At 51.5% G+C, this 23,435-nt stretch overlaps 1 protein-coding gene across 7 annotated transcripts in view; it reads right to left on the bottom strand.

Annotated features, from left to right (window-relative positions):
• Positions 1–638: 638 nt before the first annotated feature.
• The window catches only part of Tmcc2 (transmembrane and coiled-coil domain family 2), a 39,441-nt gene continuing 16,644 nt past the window's right edge, over positions 639–23,435 (bottom strand). For 4 of the 7 annotated variants that reach the window (XM_040737642.1, XM_040737646.1, XM_040737643.1 and 1 more), the window contains 3 exons: positions 4,793–5,733; positions 3,090–3,225; positions 639–2,146 (listed from right to left, as the gene is read on the bottom strand). In XM_040737642.1, coding sequence (XP_040593576.1) covers positions 1,835–2,146; positions 3,090–3,225; positions 4,793–5,733 — 1,389 coding nt within the window. In that variant the 3' untranslated portion in view covers positions 639–1,834. The other 3 variants (XM_040737647.1, XM_040737648.1, XM_040737645.1) reach the window with 3 other exon arrangements.

The following is a 23,435-nucleotide window of genomic DNA, read 5'->3' as shown; positions in this document are numbered from 1 at the left end:
TGGTTGCAGCACACTGGGTATGGGCTGAGACCTAAGGCTCTCGGCTATTTTGGTTGGTTTGTTTTTGTTCTTTTTAATCACAGTCCGTCCTAGTTGCCTCCTCCTTCAAAGGACCTATTGTAAGTACCCACTAAGTTCCTTCCGGGAAGAGCTTTGGGGCTTTGAGGGCTGGGTGCTCCAACCACGGAGCAGATACCAAGTCCTGGGTCTTCATGGAGAGGATCACATCACAGCTCCTAGAAAGCAGGTATTCCCTGACCCCAGCCAGACCACAATGACAAAGCCAAGCTAATCCCAATGGATACCGGTTTGGAACTGCATTTTGAGAGCAGTTTTGGAGTACGGACTCTGCTGACCTCTTGTGGCCACAACTTGTCATAACCGCTATGGCAGCCTCTCCACGTTGCTCCTGGGAAGTGCTCCAGCAAAACGGGCTGGATAGGATGGTAGTCACATCACTTAAGTTGCTCAGAACAAGGCTGGAGGATGGATATGCCTCATTCAATGATGTCTCCTGAAAGAAGACAATTCAGGCCAACAGATGAGGCCCAGTCTGTGCTACCCCGAATGCTAGATTGTGGGGAAGAGATCCTGTGATTTTTCACAGAGACAGCTGAATCAGCCAACACCAGACAGGATGGTTTGAAAACGTAGAGGATATTTATTTCTCAGGAAGGTCCACCACAGCCAGCAGGCACTGCTTCTCCTGCTTTCATGGATTCCTCTCTGCTATTCTGAGAAATCCCCACTGTGCTTGGAAGGGCCCATGGGGAGGCTGGGCTGTGCAGACTCTACACAGCACTCCAGGGCCTTAAAGAAACAAATCAGCAAACACCCTCTTCCCCACACAGACACACATGTAAAATAAATAGATAGAAAAGGGCTATGAATCTCCTGCCCATCTGGTGTGGCTGCTTGGGAGAACGGGCTGGGTGGCCACGTACCCCTTTCTCCAGCCAGAAACACCAGAGGATACATGGTCTGGAGTTCCAGGTGATGAGCCAAGAATAAGTAAGCCTTATTCGGAGGGAGGATGGGCAGGTCCTCTCCCGGAGCCCAGCTGGGCAGAAGCAAGGGAAAGGTAGGAACAAATAAATAAGTAAGTAAATAAATAAATAAATAAAACTCAACTTGATCCCAGAGACCTAAGGGTGTGGGCTAGAGGCTCAGGGCCCTTGGGGCCTATTTTTCAGAAAGCAGCACACCCAGTGACAGGCAGAAGGATGAGCAGAGAAAACATGACTCCAAAGCCACGCCTCACCCAGCCTCCAGAAACCAGTGTCAAATCATCTCAATGGGGAGAGGAGCAGGGGAAGGGTAGCCTGAGCTACCAACCGCTGCATCAAGCCTGCCGTCTGGCCCCCAGGCTGGGGACCCTCCCCTTCCTGCACTCTCATATCAGCACAGCCTCCAGACCATCTCCCTGGGAGGAAACTGTGGCCGCGCCAGGATGGGCTCTTCCTTAGGGAAACTGAGACTGGCTTTCTATCTTAGTGGCCTTCATGACCTACGACATCCTCCGTTCAGCCCAGAAAAGTCCCACGTAACTATAAATAATTGAAACAATGCAGCCCTGGTGTCTCCCCCTGTTCCATTTGGTCATGAGTGTCTCCACTCCCTCCAGCCTGGACCCCCCTCTCAGCAACCTCCAGGCCGAAGGAGAGATGGTGTCAAACAGTAGCAGTGCAGAGAAGGGGCAGGAGCTGCCCGATGGGCAGTTTGGGCAAGAGGCCAAACAGGACACATGACAAGTCCCAGGGACTCAGGAGTCCCAGGCCCTCCTGGAGATGCGTGGCGGTGGAGTCCGGAGAGCACAGGGTGGGATGGCAGCCGCTCAGCTGGGCAGCAGCACATGCTCCAGGAGGTAGGTGAGCGAGTCCCAGTGCTTCCAGAGGAGGAAGAGGATGAGGAGCAGGAGGGCGGTGCTGGTGATACGGAGGCGTGTCTTCATGAGGGGCGTGATGAAGTTGGCAACGGTGGACACGAACACCAGCAGCACGGCCATGAGTGCCAGGATCACGTTGATGAACTTGCCTAACAGAGCCCGCGCATTGGCATTCTCCACACCTTCCAGCTGCACCACCTGCTGCTGCTGCTGCTGCAGCTCCAGCTTGGTGACGCGGGTCAGGCAGGACTCCACAGCCTCCTGCAGGGGACACCGGGGTGGCATATGGGGGCTCAGTGCCGCTGAGATCCCAGACGGAGGCCAGTCTACCGGTTCTCATTCCACAGGGCTTAGGTGTGATTGCCAAGGGTTTGTGAACTGGAAGCTTGGTTTTCTAGCATGGCAATGTTAGGGTAGCAGAACCTTGAGAGTAGGTAAGTGTGTGTGTGTGTGTGTGTGTGTGTGCGCGCACGCGCGTGTGCACGTCTAATGCATGCTGTCAGAGAAAGTCTGAGCCCCAAATCTCCCTGGCTTTCTGTCTCACTATGTGACTCCCCTACACAGTTCCTGCCTTTGGGAGACTGTAACAATGAGGTCCTCACCGCCTCCAGGGAGAGGATGATATCCTCTTGGGTCTCTAGAGGTAAGAGCTTGGTGGATCTTTTCTCTTTACAAATTATCCAACCTCACACATCTTGCTACAGCAAGGAATAGACCAATATGCCACTGCACCAAGGAGGTGGTAACATATGACCCCTCTTCAAGGCCAAGAAGGGTGTAGGTTGATCAGCTGCAACTCGGGGCAGAACTCTTGACTGACAACTGTCTGAGGAGGATGTAAGGAAATGGAAATCTTGCTTATAGATCCCAGCTTCATACTGAGGCAGGTGAATGGCCGGAAATAACAATTATTCATTTGTAAATCTGCCACCAAAGATGTGGCAAACAAAAGTAAGTGACCCTTGCCCTCTGGTTCACCTTTGCATAGTGCATGCACTTAGCCAAGGACTTACCTTGTTCTTATCTCTACGCTGGCAGCATTGCCTTCTCTGCAGCCGGTGCCTATCTGCCCTGTGTGATATGCCCACCCCAACAGTGTCACCTGCAGCCTGTGCCTATCTGCCCTGTGTGATATGCCCACCCCAACAGTGTCACCTGCAGCCTGTGCCTATGGCTCTATCTGCACCCAGGCCCTGGGCCATACCTGGATATCTCGGGCCCTCTCGTAGGACTGGTAGGCCACCTTTTCCTCCATGCTGGCTAGCTCCTGCTTTAGGTTGGTCATCTCATTCTGGTGGAGCTCAGTCAGGTCATTCAGCTGCTCCTCCAGCCTCTCATACCTGGTAGGAAAAGGTGACAGCACTTCTTACAAGCCACTCGGTAGTGCCATGCAGCCCACCCGTGTGCCCAGCCCTGCTCTCATCTTAACCCAGTGACAGTGTCACTCTCCTCTGTGCCAGCCCTGTGCTAAACAGGAACTGGCATTGCCCTGTAGGATCCGCACACAGCCTCACCAGACAGTACTAGATCATCTGTATGGACAGGTTGGGAGAGAAGACAGAGACTAAGGAACCCGTCTGGGATCTCATGGTTCATGACGGGGATTAAGTGACTTTAACCCGGTCTAAACCCTGGCTAAGATGCTCCCTGGCTAGCAGGGACCCTGGGGTAAAAAGGATGTGATCCCTGCTTTGCAAAGCACCAAGTATCAAAAGATGACAAGAAAGTGAGAGTGGTTAGTTTTAGGTGGGGTTCCCCTTAGTTTTACAAGCCATTCTAGAAAGAAGTGCTAAGGAAAAGGTCTCCTGAATCCCAGAGAGGGAGGAAGGCAGGGTAAGGACAAAACTCCAGTCCATTCTTGACCTCAGGTGCCTCCTACGCATCCCAACTGTCCATACTATACATCTATCTCCACTTCGAATATACAGGTTGACTTGCTCAATCTTATTTTTTTAATGGTATTAGAATGTAGCCCCAGCTTGCCTGGAACTCATTATATAGACTAGGCTGACCTCAACTCACAGAGATTTGACTGCCTCTGCCTCCTGAGTGCTGGGATTAAGGGCATGTGCACCATCACACCTAGCCAACTCATTCACTCTTTGTAACCACTGCATAAAGTCATGGTCAGTGTTACCCTTCTTCACAGATGAAACCAAGGGTAGAGTGCCAGCTGCTTGATTAAGGTGCTATAAGGAAGATCTGGGATTTGAACTCAGGTAGCTGCCTCCAAAGTGCTTTTGAGCCAGAGTCTTCAGAAGAGCACACATGGTGCTGGCCCTTGTCTCAGTCTTCCCTTTGTAAATAAAGACTGTAAGGACAGCTGGCAGTGGTGGCGCACGCCTTTCATCCCAGCACTCAGGAGGCAGAGGCAGGCAGATCTTTGTGAGTTCGAGGCCAGCCTGTTCTACAAGAACTACTTCCAGGACAGTCTCCAAAGCCACAGAGAAAACCTGTCTCGAAAAAACAAAACAAACAAACAACAACAAAAAAGAATATAAGGGCCGTGAAGTAGAGGTTCTGAGGGTTGAATGACCCTTTTACAGGGGTCACATATCAGATCTGTAATATTTACATTATAATTCATAACAGTAGCAAAATTACAGCTATGAAGTAGCAATGGAAATAATGTTATGGTTGGGGGGTCACCACAACATGATGAACTGTATTAAGGGATTGCAGCATTCGGAAGGTTGAGAACCACTGACCTAAAGTATCCTAAGACACGCAGACACTTCCTTCCCGAGGTCTGGTGACCTCTCTCCCAGTCTGGAGAAAGCTCCTCAGGGGCTCCTCCTAACATGGCAGGACCCTTCTAGATGCTTCTCTCGAGACCTCCAAAGCTCAGAGCAGCTTCCGTACTGCCCCCTGGGCCCACCCACAGCTGTGAAGCCAGGAGGCACCCACCTGTAGCGCTCTTCTTGCAGGCACTGGGTCATGTAGGTGTAGTCCCTCTGCAGCTGGTTCTTCAAGTCCTCCATGGAGTCCTCCAGGTGTGACTGGCCCTCCTTTATGTCCCGCAGCTCCTCCAGCAGAGTGTCCAGATTTCCAGGGGCACCATAAAGAGTGTTGGACCTAGGACTCCCCAATGCACCTCCTGGCCCAGCCCCAGAGTTACTGCCTGCCCCAGCCGAGCTGGCACTGGCACTGGAGCATTCATCGTCACTACCATACTTGGGGCTGGACACTAACGTGGCACTGCCGCTCAGCGCCCGGGCTGCCTCTTCAGGTGGCCCGTCTTCCATAGGATCCTTCAGGTGGGCGATGTTGTCGGCACTGCCGAACTTGTTGCGAATGAGGCTGGCGAACTCCCGGGGCTTGGACACCACTGCAGTGTGGGTTGCTTGCGAGAGGCCAGAGAGACTGCCCTTGACCCCCTCCACCACGCCACCCCCGAAGCCACTGATGCCGGCACGCATGTTGGCGCCCACGTCCTTCAGCCCCTGCTGCATGTCGCGCAGCACATCCTTGGGCTGCCGCGAGGGCCCATTCTGCTCTATCTCCTTCAGGCGCCGGCGGTAGTGCTCCAGCTTCTTGTGTAGCTGGGCGATGGTCTGGGCTGACTTCTGATTCTTCTTCTCAAACACCTGCTTGATGCGCGACACCTGCTGCTTGTCCGCATTGTTGGCCAGCTTCAGGTACTCTGCCACGTTGTCATCCCGTGCCTCCTGCTCGATCTTGATCTGCTCCGTGATCTTCAGGATCTTCTGGTGCAGGTGGTCAATGGCAGCTTTAGTCCGCTGGGGGTCGGGCGCTCCATCTGGCACGTCCAGGCTGATGGGACCATCCGTGTCACCATGGCTAGGGACAGAGGGGAGGCTCAGGGCCATAAGATCTCCCTTATCACCCTGGGGAGGAGGCAAGCACAAATAATCATGAGACATTCGAGGGGGCTCAGCAGGGTTGTCTGTGCAGCCCAGGACACCCTAAGGTGTGGGATGAAGGAGAACTTGAGGGGAAGAGCCCAAGCTTCTATAGTGAGCTCCCACAACTGCATGCCAATATGGCCCTTATAGAGAGCCTTTTCCCTGAAATGAAGTCTAGGCAGATCTACTTTGCCATTGGCACTGGGTGTTCTAAAGAATAACTTGGGGGCACACAGCTATAAAAGACAGAGCCTCTGACCCTGAGACCACAGAGGAGTTCAGCAGTTCAGTCTCCTAACTAGGCTCCTGCCTTGAGCAACCTTCTCCTTTGCAGACGTGACAGCCTACGTGTAGACCGGTGCGGTCCAGCCTTGTAGCCTGTTTTCACTAATACAGCTGCACGGGTCACTGGCCCTGTTGACGCCCCTCCTGCTACCTTCCTGCCCTCTGAGGGCATCAGCAGTCTCCTCTGATTCATGATGGTGGAACACTCGACCTCTCCCACTCTCCCAGAACTGCAGGGAGAGAGTACACCCACCCACCCACCCTGCTGGGCAGGTCCTTGAAGCCTAAAGACCCAGAAGTAAATCAGAGGCCAAAAGAGGCCGGGAGTCTGGAAGAGAATGTGCAGCAAGGAAGGCAAGAGTCTTTGCTCTCCCCACCAGGCAGGCAGGCAGGCAGGCAGGCAGGCAGGGCACAGGCAGGCAGACAGGCAGGGCACAGGCAGGCAGGCAGGGCACAGGCAGGCAGGCAGGCAGGGCACAGGCAGGCAGCAGGCAGGCAGGGCACAGGCAGGCAGGCAGGGCACAGGCAGGCAGGCAGGCAGGCAGGCAGGCAGGCAGGCAGGGCACAGGCAGGCAGGCAGGCAGGCAGGGCACAGGTAGGCAGGCAGGCAGGCAGGGCACAGGCAGGCAGGGAACAGGCAGGCAGGGCACAGGCAGGCAGGGAACAGGCAGGCAGGGCACAGGCAGGCAGGCAGGCTGGCTGGCTTCCGGAGTGCATTAGTGAGGCACAAACTCAGAGAGACAGGGGAGAGGTCTGAGAGAGGATTCACTGGCTAGGGTGGGGGGTGGGAAGGAAAGGGCAGAGAAGATTCTGAATTTGAGATAGATGTGTGGGCAGGCCTGGAGTCCACTAACCCCAGGCCACTGTTGGCAGCTGAGTCCAGTACCTTATCACCACACAACAGAAGCGAGCTGGATCAGATGACTGGGGGCAGGGGTGAGGTGACTGCAGAAGGGAGTAAACAAAAGAAAGCAGTCTAGCCAGAACCAGAAAGAGCCAGAGCTAACTACAGGCATGTTAGCGGGAGAGCGTGGGCTCTGACAACAGTGCTGCATGGGCTCTGACAACAGTGCTGGAGACCTGCTCCTTTTAGGCTTTCTCAAGTCGTGGATTCCCTAAGGATGCTAAGAGGACAATCTCCTGAAGGAAGGGCTTTCCTCCTGGCTTTGGGTGTCCCTTTATGTCCCCTCACTCTCCCAGCAGGTGTCTGTACCTCAGGACTCACCTCCTCAGACTTGGGCCTTTCAAATCCAAGCCGTGTCCCCCCAAAGCAACCCATCCCAAGTCATCTTGACGGACTTAGTGCCCCACCCCCACCCCAGGCCTGTCACTCCCTGCAGTGGTCCCTCTGGTTTCCTGAGCCCCTGTGTCTTCGCCTGTACAGTGGGTGCAGTCACGCCTACTCTCAAGTTTCATGCGAGGGTTACATGGATGGTGTCTCACAGGCACAGGATAACTGCCAGATCTGAGTCTAGGCAGATTTTTCTCCTGGTGAGTGATGCCTACAATCAAGCTGGGCTAAATGTAAGAGATTATCAGATCATATTTACTCAGTACTGATGGCACCATACAAAGTAAGTGCTCTATAACACGTGGCCTTTACTCTCAAATAACTTGGCCTTAGCACAGATGTCCAACCTCCTTCATCTCCTCCTGGGGCAAAGACTACACAGGCAATGGGCACTGAGGGTGATGTGCTTGGCAGTCGGTATGCTGCCATTCACTCTTTGTGAATGGTACCAGTGGGCAGTACAGATGGGAATGGATGTGGAATGCTGGGAAAGCTGCCTTACTTGGGGGGGAGAGCACACTGCCTGCCTGCCTGCCGGTTCCTCTCAGGAGGTGCAGTTGTTTCCAATACCACAAAGCATCTGTCTGCTCTACACAGAAAAGTCAGAGTGGATGCTATACAGTGCAAGGCCTAGGAACGAGGCTAGACGTTTGTTTGTTAGTTTCTTGGCTAGACGTTTGTTTATTGGTTTCTTGGCTTTTTTAATTTATTTTTTTATTTTTTTGAGACAGGGTTTTTCTGGGCATCCCTGGCTGTCTTAGAACTCTGTAAACCAGGCTGGTCTGCCTGCTTCTGCCTCTGGAGTGTTGGGGTTAAAGGCAAGCGCCCCCCACCATCTATCTGGTGAAGCTAGACATTTTTTTTTTTTTTTGGTTTTTACGAGACAGGGTTTCTCTGTATTGTTTTGGAGGCTGTCGTCCAGCCTGGCCTCGAACTCACAGAGATCCACCTGCCTCTGCCTCCCGAGTGCTGGGATTAAAGGCGTGTGCCACCACCGCCCGGTCAAAGCTAGACATTCTTGAGACCTGAAGGTAGCGGAGACTTGTGCTGTCTGCCCCACCCCCACCCCCTCTACCCCTCCACCCTGTCCGTACACAGGCTTCTCTGTCCCTCTAGCCCAGACCCCAACCTGGGCGTCCTGGCTGGAGGACTGTATGTTGACAGGTAGGTGTAAAATGTCTGGCACACGCTGACACATCTCCAGCCACAGACCCTTATTCTCTGTGGACTCACCTCAAGAGGCTGCCAGAAAAGTGGCACATTTCCCTTTGGCCCCTAGGGTCTTTTTTTTCCCTCCCGAATTTCCATTCTAATGTCTTCCACAGCAGAATGAGGCAGTAACATGCACTGTTCCCCCCCCACCTGCTGCTCTGTGCCAGGTGTGGCCCTCCAGGATTTATACTTTCATCCATTCAATCCTGGGGACAACCCAAGAGCCAGGCGGCACTGCTGGTCCCTTTCTACAGGAGAGGAAACCAGGGGCTGGCCCAGAACTACACTAGTGAGTGAAAGATGTAGGGTTTGAATCCTACTTGGTGCCTAGCCCCAGGGCCAACTCTCCCTGGGGCTGGGAAGTCCCTGAAGATCCTCAGATTGAGACATTTTTGCCTTGAGTGGTCTCAGGATTTTTGTCACTCTTTCAAGAAGCAGAATTTCCCCATCGACACCTGGTCTCGCCCTCAAGCAATCAAGCTGGAATTTCCTATAGTGAGACTCAGGGGTCTTACACCCCACGTAAGCAAGGAAAAGAAGGGAATTATGGAGACAGGTGAAAGGCTGAGCATTGGTTAGAGGCGCTTGCTGCCAAGACTGGGAAGGAGAGAACCAGTTCCCCTGAGTTGCCCTCTGCCCACTGGCCACACTGTGCATGTGTATGTGTGTGCACACACACATAAAAGAATTAATGCACACACTGAGGAAGGGTGTGTACACACAAAAGTTCTCCCCAGGCCTGTCTTGCCTGAGTGTTTATAAGATGTAGATCCCTTACAGAGAAACCCTGTCTCGAACCCCCCCCCCCAAAAAGATATAGATCCCAGAGGAGTACGAAGAGTAGCCACAGAGAACACCCCACCCCCAGCCACAAACACTCACTACCAGGACAGTCTGGTGCAGACTATACCCACTCAGACTTGCTCTCATCACACACATGACAGACCCTAGAGAAAGTTTTGGTTTTTCTCCCCCAAAGTTTGGAGGATAAAGACCACCCTGCACACCAACAGGAAGTGGCTTCCATCTCTCCCCTCAGGGTATTGAGTACAGATCCCATTCCGGAAGGGAACTCTATACCTCCCAGGTCCTGAGACATCTGGTTACACTGAGAAAAGCAGGACTGAAGCTAGCTGTGCGAATGCCATGACTAAGGAAGGGAAGCATGCACCCCCAGGGCTGACAGTGGGGTGTAGGGGTTCCCTTGATGGCTCCTCTTCTTAACTCTCAAGTCTAGACTTAAGCCTGAGCTCCAGCCCCAATGCCTGCCACCTGCTGGTGCGTCTTAGTCTTGCAGTAACCACACCCATTCTCCCCAAGGAGTTATCTAAGGAGCTCCTCATGGCCTGCTTTCCCCAAGTCCCTTTGTGTTAGTGGAGTTTTGAGACAGGGTTTTACTCTGTAGCCTAGGTTGGCTTGGAAACTAGCTATGTAGTCTGGCCTGCATAGTGCAGAGATTACAGGGAGCAGCCACCACCAAGACCCCTTTGAGACTGAAGGGAGACAGGGCAGGGGATAAAGAGAGCCAAGGATCTGGCAGACAGCCAGAGGGGCACAAAGAAGGATTATATTTCAACAAGGAAAGGAATGTTAAAAAAAAGAAAAGACGCGAGTTCTTCCAGTAGTGAGAAAGCACACGGAGATTTGCCAAAGATGGATGGGGGCTGGGATGCAGCTCAGTGACTCAGCGCTCGCCCAGCTTATACAAGACCTCAGGCTCAAATCCTAGCACCTAAGAGGGGGGTGGAGCTGGAGAGACGCCTCTGTGGTTAAGAGCCCTTGTTGCTCTTACAAAGGACCTGGGCTTGGTTCCCAGCACTGACATGATGGTTCACAGCCATCTGTAACTCCAGTTCTAAGGGACCTGATGTCCCCCTCTGACCTCTGGGTGCAGCAGGTATGCATGTATACATACACACATGTAGGTAAACACACACAAAATAAAATAAATCTATTAAAAATAGTGATAGGATACGAGCCTGTGAGGGGCAATGGAACGGGCCCTGACTTGGTCAGATATCAGCTGTGTGCCATTATCTGAGACTTGCTTTTCTCACCAGGAAGAAGTGGGCAATTCTACTTCCTTCAAGGGATTCTCAGAGGATAAAATGAGATACAAAATAAGGGGCATATGGCAGTTCCTTAAAAATAAATACAGATTTCCCAGTAGCTGCAGTGGAAACTGCAGACCCAGGACATGGACCAGTCCTGGCTCAGAATCCAAGCGTCTTTGATCCCTCATCAAGGAAGCTTCCTTTTGCAGTAGACAGAGATTAACCCAGAGACCCACAACTGGTCCACAAGAGGCTGTGGGAGAGCTCAGCTCCACACGGCTCTACGCAGGACGCCATATCACTCCCCCATCCCCAGAGGCTCAGAGAGAACCCTGGGAGAGGGCAGAATGTAAACGCCAGAGGTAGTGGACATCTGCAGTGAAATATTTGCTGGACATGACAGGGTCATTGTGCACAGAGGTCACAGTGGCTGAGCCTGTGCAGTCCAGATGAAGCCAGACAAAGTCCCAGCATGGATGAGGGAGGGGTTCACGATATCCCATGCCTAACTGAGAGGCTATTGGCAATTGAAGGTTGCTGGGTGAGGGAGAGTCAGTTTTCTTCAGGGATGGGGCTCCTGAGAGTCATCCCATGCCTCAGTAGATGGCCCTTCACCCACAAAGTACTCAGTGAGTTTTTAAAAAGAGGAGTACATGAAGTTGGAGGGAAAAGTGGTGGGGGATCTAGGGAGGGAATGAGGGTGTAGGAAAATATTATATTCATATATGAAATTCTCAATAAAAAATTCACTATACTGTGGAGCTACAACAATCAAGTGCATTTATAGCTATAGATGTAATATGTACAGGCATTTATGCTTCTAAAAATAAATACATATTAAGACACTGCATATTCAGTAGGAAGGCTACATTATTTAAATTTCTTGTCTTTGAAGTCACATTTGTTTATTTTGGAGGCGCACATGTGTGGAGGTCAGAGGACAACTTTTGGGAGTCAGTTCTCTCCTTTGTGAGCCTGGGGTTAGAACTCAGCTTGTTAGGTGTTGATCAAGGTCAAAACAATATGGAACATAATATATTTATTTAACAGAATAAGAACTTACACACAAAGGCTGGGGAGTCAGAAGTGTGGCAGGCTTCCAGAGGAAGAGAGAAGAGGGATTCGTTTCTCTTTCACTTCCTTTCATCTCCACCTATCCTAAATTTCCTTATCCCCGCCCTTAGCCCTTAGGGTGGATAGCTTTGTGGGGCTCACCCCTACAGTTAGGCTTGGCCGCAAGTGCCTTAAACTGCCGAGCCCTTTCATCTGCCCAACTACAACATTTTTTAATAAAGCAAATCAGTGTAGTGAGCATGTGTAGAAACTGGAATCCTCATGCTTTGCTGGTAATAAGGTAAGATGGGGCAGCCAATGAAGGGGAACAGGATGGTGGTCCCTTATAGTTAAATACAGAATTACCTCATTATTGTCCAACTCTGAGTTGTGCACCAGTTCTAGTTGGCTTTCTGTTGCTGTGATAAATACCATGTCCAATAGCAACTTGGGGAGGAAAGCGTTTATTTCATCTCACAAGTTACAGTCCATCCTAGAAGGAAGTCAAGCTAGGGGATTGAAGCAAAAACTAATGGGGAATGCTGCTTGCAAAAATATAAGAGTCTTTGGCTTGCTCAGCTATTTTTCTTATAGCCCAGGCCCACCTGCCTGGGGATATCACTGTTCACGGTGGGCTGGGTGGTCCTACATCAATTGACAATTAAGAAAATATCTCAGCTGGGCAGTGGAGGCACACGCCTTTCATCCCAGCACTCGGAAGGCACAAGCAGGGGGATTTATGAGTTCGAGGCAGCCTGGACTACAGAGCAAGCTCCAGGACTACACAGAGAAACCCTGTCTCAAAAAAAAAGGGGGGCGGGGGGAGAAGGAAGAAAGAAAAGAAAGAAGGAAGGAAAAGACCTCAAAGACATGACCACAGGCTAATTCCTCAATTGAAGTTCCCTCTTCCCAGGGGACTGTGGACTGTGTCAAATTCACAGCTGAAGCTAACTATGACAATACCCAAAGGAATTGAAAATGATATTCAAATAGACACTGGTACAAGTTTACAGTGGCACACTTCACAATAGCCTAAGGGCAGGCACAATTCAGAGATGGCCATTTAAACCAATGAATGGGCTAGCAAAATGAGACATTCCATATAATGGAAGACTGTTTGGTCATGGCAAGGAATGAAATTCTGATAATGCCAGAACATAGATGAATCTAAAAGCCAGTTTGCTAAGTAAAGGCTACATGCTGAATGGTTCCACTATGTGAGATTTCCAGAGTGCTAAATCTACAGATTAGCAGTTGCTGGGCACTGGGGGGGCGGAATGGAGAATAAGAATGTAATGGGTATTGGGTCTCCCTGAGGAGTGTAAAGACGATTCAGAAGTCGGAGGAGGTAAGAGTTGTGCTGCATGAGCATGGCAGGGCGGGATCCAACCACATCAGAGTGGGCTGCAAGGGGGCATCTGGACCTTCTCACTGCCTCATGGTCAGCAGAGAAGAATCCTCTGCCAGAGAAGCTCCCTCCTGGGCGAGGGAGCCGAGAGGCACAGCGCGGTGACTCAGTACCTGCCATCAGTAGGTGGAAACTCCAGGCTCCCAGCTTGGAGCAGAGTTTGGCTGCAAAGATTGCTCCTCTCTCCAAAATGGTGCCGAGCCTCTCTCAGCTCAAACCACCAGCTGCCAGTACCACATCTGGCACAGAAGGCCCCAAAGCATGGTTACAAACCCACTCCCCTGAGAAGAACCAGTTACTCCATAGATGCCTGACTAGGGATGGATCCCCATGAATAGGCTGAACAAACTTTAAGGAAAGATCTGGCAAGGAGGGGAGGGGGCCGTGCAGATGCCAGGCAACTGGGAAGTCCATGACGGATCCATGACGGATCTCTGGTCCTCCTCAGAGATTCTACTAGCCAGGGCTGCAGCTACTGACTGAAGTTTAAAACACAGTGATGAAGGTTCTGGGTAAGGCAGAGCTGGAGTGTTTTCTGAGTCTGTGGGGCCAGTTTTTCCTGTTTCTGTCGTGGCTTCAGTGAGAGCTCCCCGAGGTCCATGAATAGCTGGGCACCCTGTCTACTTAGCTTTGGCAGTGCCACAGTCCTGTCTCCCTACCGGCTTTCGGCAACCCAAACTGAAGCTGGATTAGGCGCCCTGCCAAATTACAGGAGCAGCTGGGTCAGGGCTTCCCCAGCCTTGGGCCCATCACCCTCTGTGGTTCTCACCTCCTTCTGGGCCTGAGTCCTGTGTTAACCTGGCCATGGGACACTTGCCCTCCCCGCTGCACGACAGTTCAGCAGTTGGAATCCTGGAAGTTGGCAGGCAAATGGTAGACACTATCAGGATAGAAAGTGCTAGCTTAAGTACTGCTTTAGAGAGGGACAGACTGGTAGTTGCTATGTGATTCCTCATTTTCTATCTTTAGCAATATATTCTTCCGGGCCGTGGAAATGATGACTGTGTGTAAGGAGTTCATGCTTCCTATTTGTGTTCCCATGACCTTCTCCCACCTTGGGGCAGGCAGCCCAAGGGACCCACAGTGGATTGACATGTCTAGTTGGGAAGACAACAGTAAAGCTACTTTTAAGAGGATGGAGTGGAGGAGGGGGAAGAGGAGGGGAGGAGGGAGAGGATGATGACAACAAAAGAAGCAGACAGATCTTTGAGTCTTCTATTCTTCCCTTTAGGCCCAGTGTTTACTCTGATCTGCCTATGTGCCTGGCCAAACAGGTGTCTAGACTTCCACTGTGTCAGAGCCCAGTGGGTGTGCAGGTTGGGGGTGGGGCAAGGTGTCAGGACTAGTGACTCAGCAGTGACTCAGCAGAGATGCCTGGACCAGCTCACTGCTGTCCTGAACAGACACTGATTCTCTAAACTCTCTTGGGATGGGGAACACTGATTTCCTTTTTAAAATTAAGTCCCAGAGGGAAAATCCAGCCCGGGATGCAGAGGAAAGTCCATGGCCAGCTAAAATCCTCCAGCCTCAAAGAGGCAGTTTGGCAGACTAAGGGAGAGCCTGACATTACAGCCAGAGCAGAGGAAGACTACCCACCAGGCCCCAGGTCCTGAAGTCAGCCTGTTCCTCTTCCAGTACAGCAGTTATCACCTTATCTGGCCAGAGGCTCTCTCTTCCCAGTGGTGACATAGGAAACACATGGAAATGTTTAAACCAGCTTGGGATCCGTCATCCCAGGTGGGCAGGCAGGAAGTGTGGGGGAAATACCCAGGAAGCCTAAAAGAGTCCTGTCTATAAGAGACTGCCAGTCACCCAAAAGGGCATACAAAGAGTACCTGTGTATGTGCAGAGTGAGGAAGGAACAAACATCCCACAGCAAGGCTCCAGCCACACGAGGAGGCAAAGCGTGCCCGGTTCTCACTTCTTCATGGGGATTGCTGGGTGCAGCCTACGCATAGCTAGTTGCCTTTATCACAATGCTGCCTGCAGCCACCGAGCGCCCCCTGCCCCTAAGGGACTACTCTCCTATGTGGTGGAGGGCCTTAGCTCAGCGACACCTGCATTTGTGACCCTTTCTGTTAGGGCGACTCCCTGGTTGCAGGCATAACTCCATCCTCCCTTCAGTCCTGGCCCTCCTGAGAACAAAGCTCTTTTGTCCACATAAATGCCCAGTGTTCTCCTTCCTTCTCTGTAGAGCATAGACTCTTGGTTGAGATCCCGTGAAGGGACCAGACCTGGCCTTTCATTCCTGAGTCCCTTTCATTTTCCATCCTCTGATTCTCCAGTAGCTAAACACTGTGGTCCTGAATTCTCTTTGGTCCATGAGGGTCAGTGCTCCCAGAACCTCTCCATTTCCTTCTCCCTGCCTCTGCTTCTGAATGCAGAGCAGACATAACTGGAAGCACCCCTGGCATTTACCTTCATGCCAGCTCCCCTTAGCCAGAGTTCTCTATAACTGGGCAGGATAGGGGTTGGTTCTGGGGGAGCCCAGAGAGGGAGCTCGCTGCGTGACAAGCTCTGGGGACAGCTCTCCTTGATTCTATAACCCCACTCTATCTCCCAGGTGGAAGTCTTTCCTTTCCCCGAACCACAGTCTCACCTGCGTGGATACTGCTTCCCAAAGCCGTGCTGGCGAAGAGGTGCCAGGAGCTTTAAGGCCCCAGCTGTCTGAGGACAGTGCCAGGCTCCCAGACTCACAGTCCCTGGGCAACATTGGGCTGGCTGTTGGAAATCGGGGTCTGAGAGCAGGTGTTCCAGAACTCCCAGGCTCTGAAGCCGCCATCTCCAGTCTGAGTGAGGCCCAGCCAGGGATTAGGGGAGGATTGCTCTAGATTTCCTCCTCCCCCAGGGCTCATGGCCGCTCTTTCCCATCTGGCAGGGTATGTGGAGGTCTATCCAGCAGGAGGATCCTGTGGTGATTAGGGACCTCTCCCCAGGCCAGTGTGTAGGAGGATGTCCTAGTGTGACTGGCTTAGTTGCATACAGGAAAGCCACCGGCAAATATAGGACAAGTAACTGTTCACCCACCAGACAGGCACTGACCAGTTCCTCCCATTTCCATGTCTAAAAATATACCAGGTGACCAGAGACCCTCTCACAACAGTTCAACAGCACCAGTCCTGACTTCAGCTCATAACGGGAGTAAGTCTCTCAGAGGGGTCACACTTAGAGTTCTCCCCATCTCTCCCTGTCCAGTGGCTTAAAGCATGGTCCCTTCCCACCCAGACTCCCCAGTAATGGCCTGGAGAAGTCAGTCAGCCTCAGTAAGGGAATTCCTCTGTCCTGAGACTGTGTCCCAGGAACCCACTCTGCTCTGGACACCACCGTGGCTACCTCCCAGCTCCAGCTTCCTAGTCCACTTCCTGTCCCCCAGGATACAACAAAGGACAGCAAACTCACAGCACTCTCTTTTTCCTTGGACTTCATCTGTGCAGTCCCCGCAGGAAATACTGTTGGTCAGTAGAGGGGGCCAGAGGGCCAGGCTCAAGGAGCGCAAGTGGCAGCGTGAGGAGATGGAGAATCCAGTCCAGGATCCACCTGTGTCTCTACCAGCAGCTCCCAAGGCAGAACACCCGTTCAGAGACTCGGCAGGCACTCGTGTGAGCCCCGAGAAGCACATGGGGCTTAAATACTGAGGGTCAATGTGGATCATGCTGATGGGGCAGTCCCAAGTTCAAGAAGGTTCCAAGAGATAAGAAGGGCCCAATGCTATCTCTAGGAGCCAGTGCCAAGGTTTGCAGCCAAAATCACCGAGACCAGGAATCCCCCACCCGGGGGTCTTGGAAACCATATAAACATGTGTCAGCTGATGACTTAGGGTTTGTGAGGAGGCTTGCAGGGCACATTACAGGGGTCTCCATTACTGGGGCCATCTCTGATCAAGAAGGTCAGGGAAAACTCTAAGCAGCTCTTACTTTCATAAATGATCTCCTTGTTTACACTTAGTCAAGTACTGTTCCTTTTGCATAATGGTTATTAATATAAAGTCTTCCTGTCCCTATCAAACTATAGGAAGGAAAGGAGTAACCCTTATGGTTATCTGGGCCCCTTCCTGTGGCTGGCGAGAGGCTGGTCTCCCTTGACAATGACAGTGGAGGATGACAGCTGACCATCTCACCAAGCTATAATGGAAGTGCTCTGCAGTGAGTCCATCGTGGGCAGCAGCAAGTATGGCTTGAGCTTCTCATCCGAAAGACAGCCCTTCCCTGGCCCCTCCTATTGGGCTTTACCAGGTTAAGATTTTTAAATTAAAAAAATCTAAATTATGGATATGTTAGTGTATGTGTGGTGTATGTATGTGAAATCCGGTGTCCGTGGAGGCCAGAGGCACTGGATTCCCTGAAGGTGGAGTTGCAGGTTGAGAGCCACCTGATGTGGGGGCTGGGGACCAAGTTCAGGTCCATCAGAAGAGCAAAGTGCTCTTAACCTCTGGGCCACCTCTCCAACCCCGAAGCTAAGAGTTAAAAAAGTTATTTCTTCTATATTTTGAGTTTATGGCATAATTATAAAATCTCCCCATTCCTTTTCCTCTCTCCAAACCCTCCCTGCAAAATTGTTACATACATATACATATATTTACTGGTCAAACCACTTTAAATTCACTACTTTAATGTACAACACAAGTCTGTAACTGCTTGATATTTCTCACCATGCTCTTAATTGTAAAGGATTGAGTTTACACTTTCAGTCTTCATAATCAGCGGGGATCCTCATCTGTCTACTGGGAAGGGTCAGAGGATGGAAAATGACCAGGACAGTGTATGAGTGACAACAAAAATACCGGTGAATCTAGACCCGTGTGAGTAGAGGTGTAAGGCTCTATCCTGAACCACCTGGGATCTGGTTAGCTGGGGGATTGTATCGGGCTCAGTTTGTAACCCAGCACAGCATACATTCTTGTCTTAAGGTCTTAGGCTTCCCATGATTGCCTGGGAAAATCCCACATCCTCCAAGGCACCCCCTTATCTGTCTCTTTCTAAACTTCCCTTTCCTTTTTCCTTTTTAAAGTTACATTTTATTTGTTTATTTTTGTGTGCAGGGCATGTATGCGTGTGGGTACACATACCACAGCACACATGTGGAGGGCAGAGCATATCTTCCTGTCATTGATTTTCTCCTTCCATAACTCAGGTTATCAAGCTTGGCAATGGGTACCTTTACCCACTGAACCATCCACTGGCCCATAACCTTTTTCATATAAACAACAACAAAGGAGGAAGACAGGGTGGTGGCAGTGATCACAGGAGACTAGAGGTTGGGAGCAGGCTAAAGCTGGGATTATAACCCCCACCTTTTTTTTTTTTTTAACTGTGGAGCTGTCTCTAAATGGCAGCACTTTCTTCCCAGACTTCCTGATCCAGAAAGCTAAGAAAGCAGAGTTTTCCCCTAGGGCCACTTTGTATTAAGATGACCACAGGGAAAAGTACCCCCTAATGGGACATTGCAGCTCATCACAATGACAGACAGGAAAAGGGAGGGAAGGGGTTGAGGGATGAACCAGCAGTCACTAAGAGAAAAGGTACAAATAGTGATCAGAGCAGTGTCTGTCTGGCAAGCTAGCAGGCAGAGAACCCTTTCCTCTGTGATTGTTGTCCTTGTCCTTTTCCATGAGCAGAGACCCTGAATCTACCAAGATGAGCAGCAGGGAACACTTATGACCTTGTGTTTCAAGCTTAGTTCCATAGTTGCTCCAGAACTCTGGCTGACAGTATCCACAGGCACAGTGGGAGGAATGTGAACAGGCAGGAGTTGAAGGTGAATACGTCTGGCAGAAAGACACGTACAGAACGGACTCCAGGGATGCTGAATAAACCTGCCAATAGCCTGGCAGAGTTCTTGGGAGTGGAATGGATGGTAGAGATCCTTACCATGCTACCCACAAGCTATGTAGCCTGGACAGGTACTAGCCATACTTCTTCCCAGCCATAAAGGAGTCGGGCATACTCAGAGAGGACCTGGCAGGATGAGCCAAATGGGGCATGGAGAGAGAGTGTGTGTAAGCCAAGCCTCGGAAGCTATGCAGCTGTGTCCACAGAGCCTGGCACACTGTAGGCCTTACTGGAGGAGGTTGTTAGAACTGAGCCCCCCCTCACCACATGTGAATGTGTACACCTATGCACACATCACAGTGCTCTATACTGTACTGCAAAGGCTTAACCTGGAACAGAAAAGTAGCTGTCATCTGAAGGGAAGTTGGGAGAATGGCAGGAAGACACAGAGAGAGCTGCCACAAGCATTCAAGTGATGCCTCTGGAAGGACGCAAGCCACCAAGCAACTTTCCTTTTGCAAGGAAATATGCTGCTGGGTGAATGTCCCTGCGTGTACTTCCTAGTAGGTTTTGGCCATCTCTCTTGGTTACTTCCTCTATGATCTGGCTGAGGAAGAGGCAACACCATAGTAGGTGCTCACCACTGGTCTACAGGCCCAGGCAGTTGAGTCTCAGCTGGGGGTGTGTGGCCTCACCTTCTCCACACAGAGCTAAGGCTGGGAGCACTAGATGGGCTCACATTGTCCTTGAGGGGAAAGTTGGAAGGAGCCCAGTCCTGGACCCGCAATCCGCTCCACGCTGGGCAGGGCTCAGCTCTCTTCCACGCCGGCTTCTTCCTCATTTGGCTTTTGCTACATATACTTCCTCTTCAGGCCCTTATTTCTTTAAACTCTGCTTTCCTTTGCCTTATTCATATTATCATTCTCTTACTCCTGAAAAAAATCATACTATTTTTTCCTCTTACAAATATAACAAAAATAGGGCTGGGTATAGCTCAGTGGTAGAGCACTTGGCTTAGCATGCACGAAGCCCTGGGTTTGATTCCCTAGTACTACAAACCACAAATAAAATAGAAAACTCAGCAGAGTCTACACATTCTCCAGAGTGGGAAGCCTGAGAACAATGCTGAGGAGCAGCTAAATTTAGTAGCTAGGAAGGCAAAGTAAGGCCTTAAAAAAATCCTGGGCTGCACATGTTGAGTGGCGAGCAGAGCCCCTGTGAGGAGGGCTCCTTCTGGGGAGGCTGGCAGCTTCCCTGATGTTTACTGTGCCTCCCTTGAAAACAGGGGCCAGGGAGGCCATTGTTCCACACTTACTTTTAGACCTAACCAGGTCACCATCAGGAACTGTCTTCCCCTGGGAAGACAAGAGAATGGTTGGTATTGTTCACTGTGCTCTGTAGCAATCAAGGCAGGCGTGTACCCTGAGTCCTCAGAGAGATACAGCCCCAGGAGCTGGGGATGCAAACAGAAGGTATATTGAGGGGAGTGCCACAGCATAGCATTGGCATGTACACACCACGAGACCTTTCAGCTGCTTTCACGGAAGGAGGAGGCATCTCCTCCACCTGGGGATCTTGGATGATCTAATGTCTCAGATGCTCTGGGGTGGGGGGTTGTCATTCCTGGGCATGGGAACCTGGTCAGTGGAAACAGCCATATAGCTGGCTCATGGCTAAGCAAAACAAATTCACTCCTTTGCTGTACTCCAATCCCCAAAGGAGGGCTTGCTTGGAACAGGTCCTGAAGAAAGTGACCCAGAGGAAATGGCATCTCCTTTCTGCACAATTTTTAGGACACAAAGTATCCTCTCCCCGACCCCATTTGCCACAAATAATTGAGAACATCTTTTTTCCTGAAGCAGGGGATTGAAACACAATTCCTGTAGGCTCCCGCTGACTCAAGGGCTCTGAGCTTGCCACAGGAGCTGATATGATTAAACAAGAAATATGCACAAAGCACTCTGCAAACCAGAGCATGCTGCTTGACTGACTGTTGGCACCAGCATGTCCCAGAAGCATGCCTACAAGGCCATTGAGTCCCCAAGAAGCCAAGTAGACAGGAACAGGACCTGGGTAACATCTGGGTTTGAAGTTGCCTTCTCAGGAGGCGATGACACCTTATATAATGAAGTTAATGTTGCAGGGCTCTTGTCTTTCCAGGGCAGGGTTCACCTTTCCACTGCCCCAAGGGGGCCTCTTGATCACAGTATCACTATGGATCTGATTTAGCTTTTGCTGAACATGCTGAATTATTCACTAGCTACGGACAGCAAGCCTCTGGGATGAGGGTAGGGGTATCAGGCGAGCTCTAAGGAAGAGGGAAAGTATATACATTGGATACTAGACTTGGGGTGGGGGAGGCCAGAGAGGCCCTCCAGAGTATTTGAGGAGCAAGGGCCACTAAAATCTGCCTGACAATCTATTTGTGACACCCTGGCACCTGTCCCTGGAGGAAATGGAAAGGCAGGAGAAGGCATTACTTTGACCTCAGTACTGGAGCTCAGGAGAGCCCCCTGATTCTCTGTGAATCCTCAAAGGGCATGTATTCTGTAACCTCTGTTTTTATTTCAGAGCTCTCTGCCCTGCAGGAACTAAAGACAGAAAGTACGAACTGCATCTAGAACAAGACTCAGATGCGGGATCAGGTTAACAGTACTGTATTTCCATTGCCTCACCTGGGACCGAGGGACCAGGTTCATGTTTCTCATCTCAGGGATGTGGCAAACGCAGGGAAGAGTGTGCTAGGCAGCTGGGAGATGCATGCCAACGCCCGTGGCCCATGCCCACATCCCAGTGCTGGCTCCACATAGTCTGGAGCCCACTGACAGAGCTCTACCTCCTGCTGACTGTGACCAGCCCTGGCTGGGGGGCTGACACCCAAATCCTGAGCACACCTTCTTGGGCAGTGCATAGCGTGGCTGAAGGAACCAAGGCTGAGGGAGGTAGAGAATGGAGCCTTGGCTGTCGTGTCCTCCCATGTCTAGACTGGCATCACATCAGCCCCATGGGCTGTAGACAAAGAGCTCATCTCCCACAAGGCTCTGGCCTGAGCTTAGCAACAAGGGGTTAGGTAACAGCGGAGTTATCTAACCTGCACACAGTATCCCAGGCAATTGTATGCGCTAGAATCCAGGGCTAATCAGGAGGGCAACGTATTTCCACCCAGAGAGAGCGTCAGTGGGGGTAGGAAAAGGCAAAGGAAGGCTGCCTCGGAGGCTGGGAGTGTTCTGAAAGAAAAGGGGCTGGTGCTGTCTAGGACCTCTGGAGTCAAGGGCAGTCTTCATCCTTGGGCCCCTCTGGTGTCTGAACAGAACCCTAACACGGTGTAGGGCTTCACCCAAACTCGAGGGATAAAACCACACTGAAGTACATCTTGGCTATCCAGGGTCAAAACGGTGCACAGAAGCAGGAGGGGGCTCCAGGGTTATGGAGCAGGGAAGCAATGGTTCAAAGCAAAGCAGAGCCGCTGGCCTCGTCTTGGCGAGCGCCTGGAAGCACACTGCACAGTCTCGGAAGGGTCCTCCAAGGAGTAGGACACTGCCTCTGGCTCTTCTTCTGGGCAAAGGGACTCTCCATACAGAGAAGAGAAGGGGGAAAGAGGAGAAAGGACTGCGTGAGGAGGGCACAGAGGCCATAGCTGTGCTCAGAAGCCTGGGTGACTGTGTGAGTGGCTGTGCCGCTTGGAGGGTGGCAGCACTACATGGGAAGCAGCTGTACTTGTGTGGATAAGCTGAACAGCTGGTGTGATCCTAGAGCGAACTCACTACAGTCCCTGTGTAGCCAGGCCTAGGACAGCAGTGGCCTCATAGGTGAGTAGTCTCTGGGCCCCTCGTGCCTAGGGGACATGTTTGGAAACATCTCTCAGCAGGCAGCCCCGCCCACCACTGAGCCAGCAGACTGTTAAGACATAAATAAACCAGGGCCCCTGGGTGTCTGCCAAAACTTCAGTCTTCTTGGCAAGAGGTGGGGTTAAGGGTGTGCCCCCTCCCTCGCCATCCTGGAAGTAAACAGGGACTTATTTACATGGGGTAGGGAAATTTTGCTGTTGGATAAATCTGGTGAAAAGTGTATGCATAGGATGTCCTCAATCTGCCTTGAGATGGTAGATGAGCTGCACTCCACCTCTTCCCCCTCCACCGTCTGGCACTAGAGATAACACCTCCAAGTTAGAGCAAACTGTCCCCCTCACCACCATGTGACTATGGAGAACCTGCCCCCTGGCCCCCACCTATCCCAGGGGCAGCAGGGAAGAGTTCACTGGTCATAGGGGTCTCTCTCAAGGCTGCACAGACCCTGGCCTTCATGGCTCCTCGATCACACAGGACAGGAGGGAAGGCAGGACCAGGCCAAAGTCAGAACCTAGCCACACATCTGGCTCCTGTGCCGTTCTCCTCTGGCCAACCGTTAGCCGTGCCCTGGTCCAGGATGTGCAAAGCCGAGTAGGGAGTGGGGAGACAGCTGAGGAGAGACGAGGTTCTGAGGGAGGTCCAACCAGACATGAACAGAAGAAAAACGGATGGGAAACCTCAACCCCACATTTTCCAGGAGCTACTTTTGCAAAGAGAAAAAAAGGAAATGAGAGGGAGAGAGAGGGAGGGGTAGGGAACACGTCT

This window comes from Mesocricetus auratus, unplaced genomic scaffold (assembly GCF_017639785.1).
Source record: "Mesocricetus auratus isolate SY011 unplaced genomic scaffold, BCM_Maur_2.0 Super-Scaffold_100676, whole genome shotgun sequence".
Classification (NCBI taxonomy): Eukaryota; Metazoa; Chordata; class Mammalia; order Rodentia; family Cricetidae; genus Mesocricetus; species Mesocricetus auratus.
Note: the sequence above shows the minus strand (reverse complement) of the source record. Positions and strands in the feature narration are given on the sequence as shown.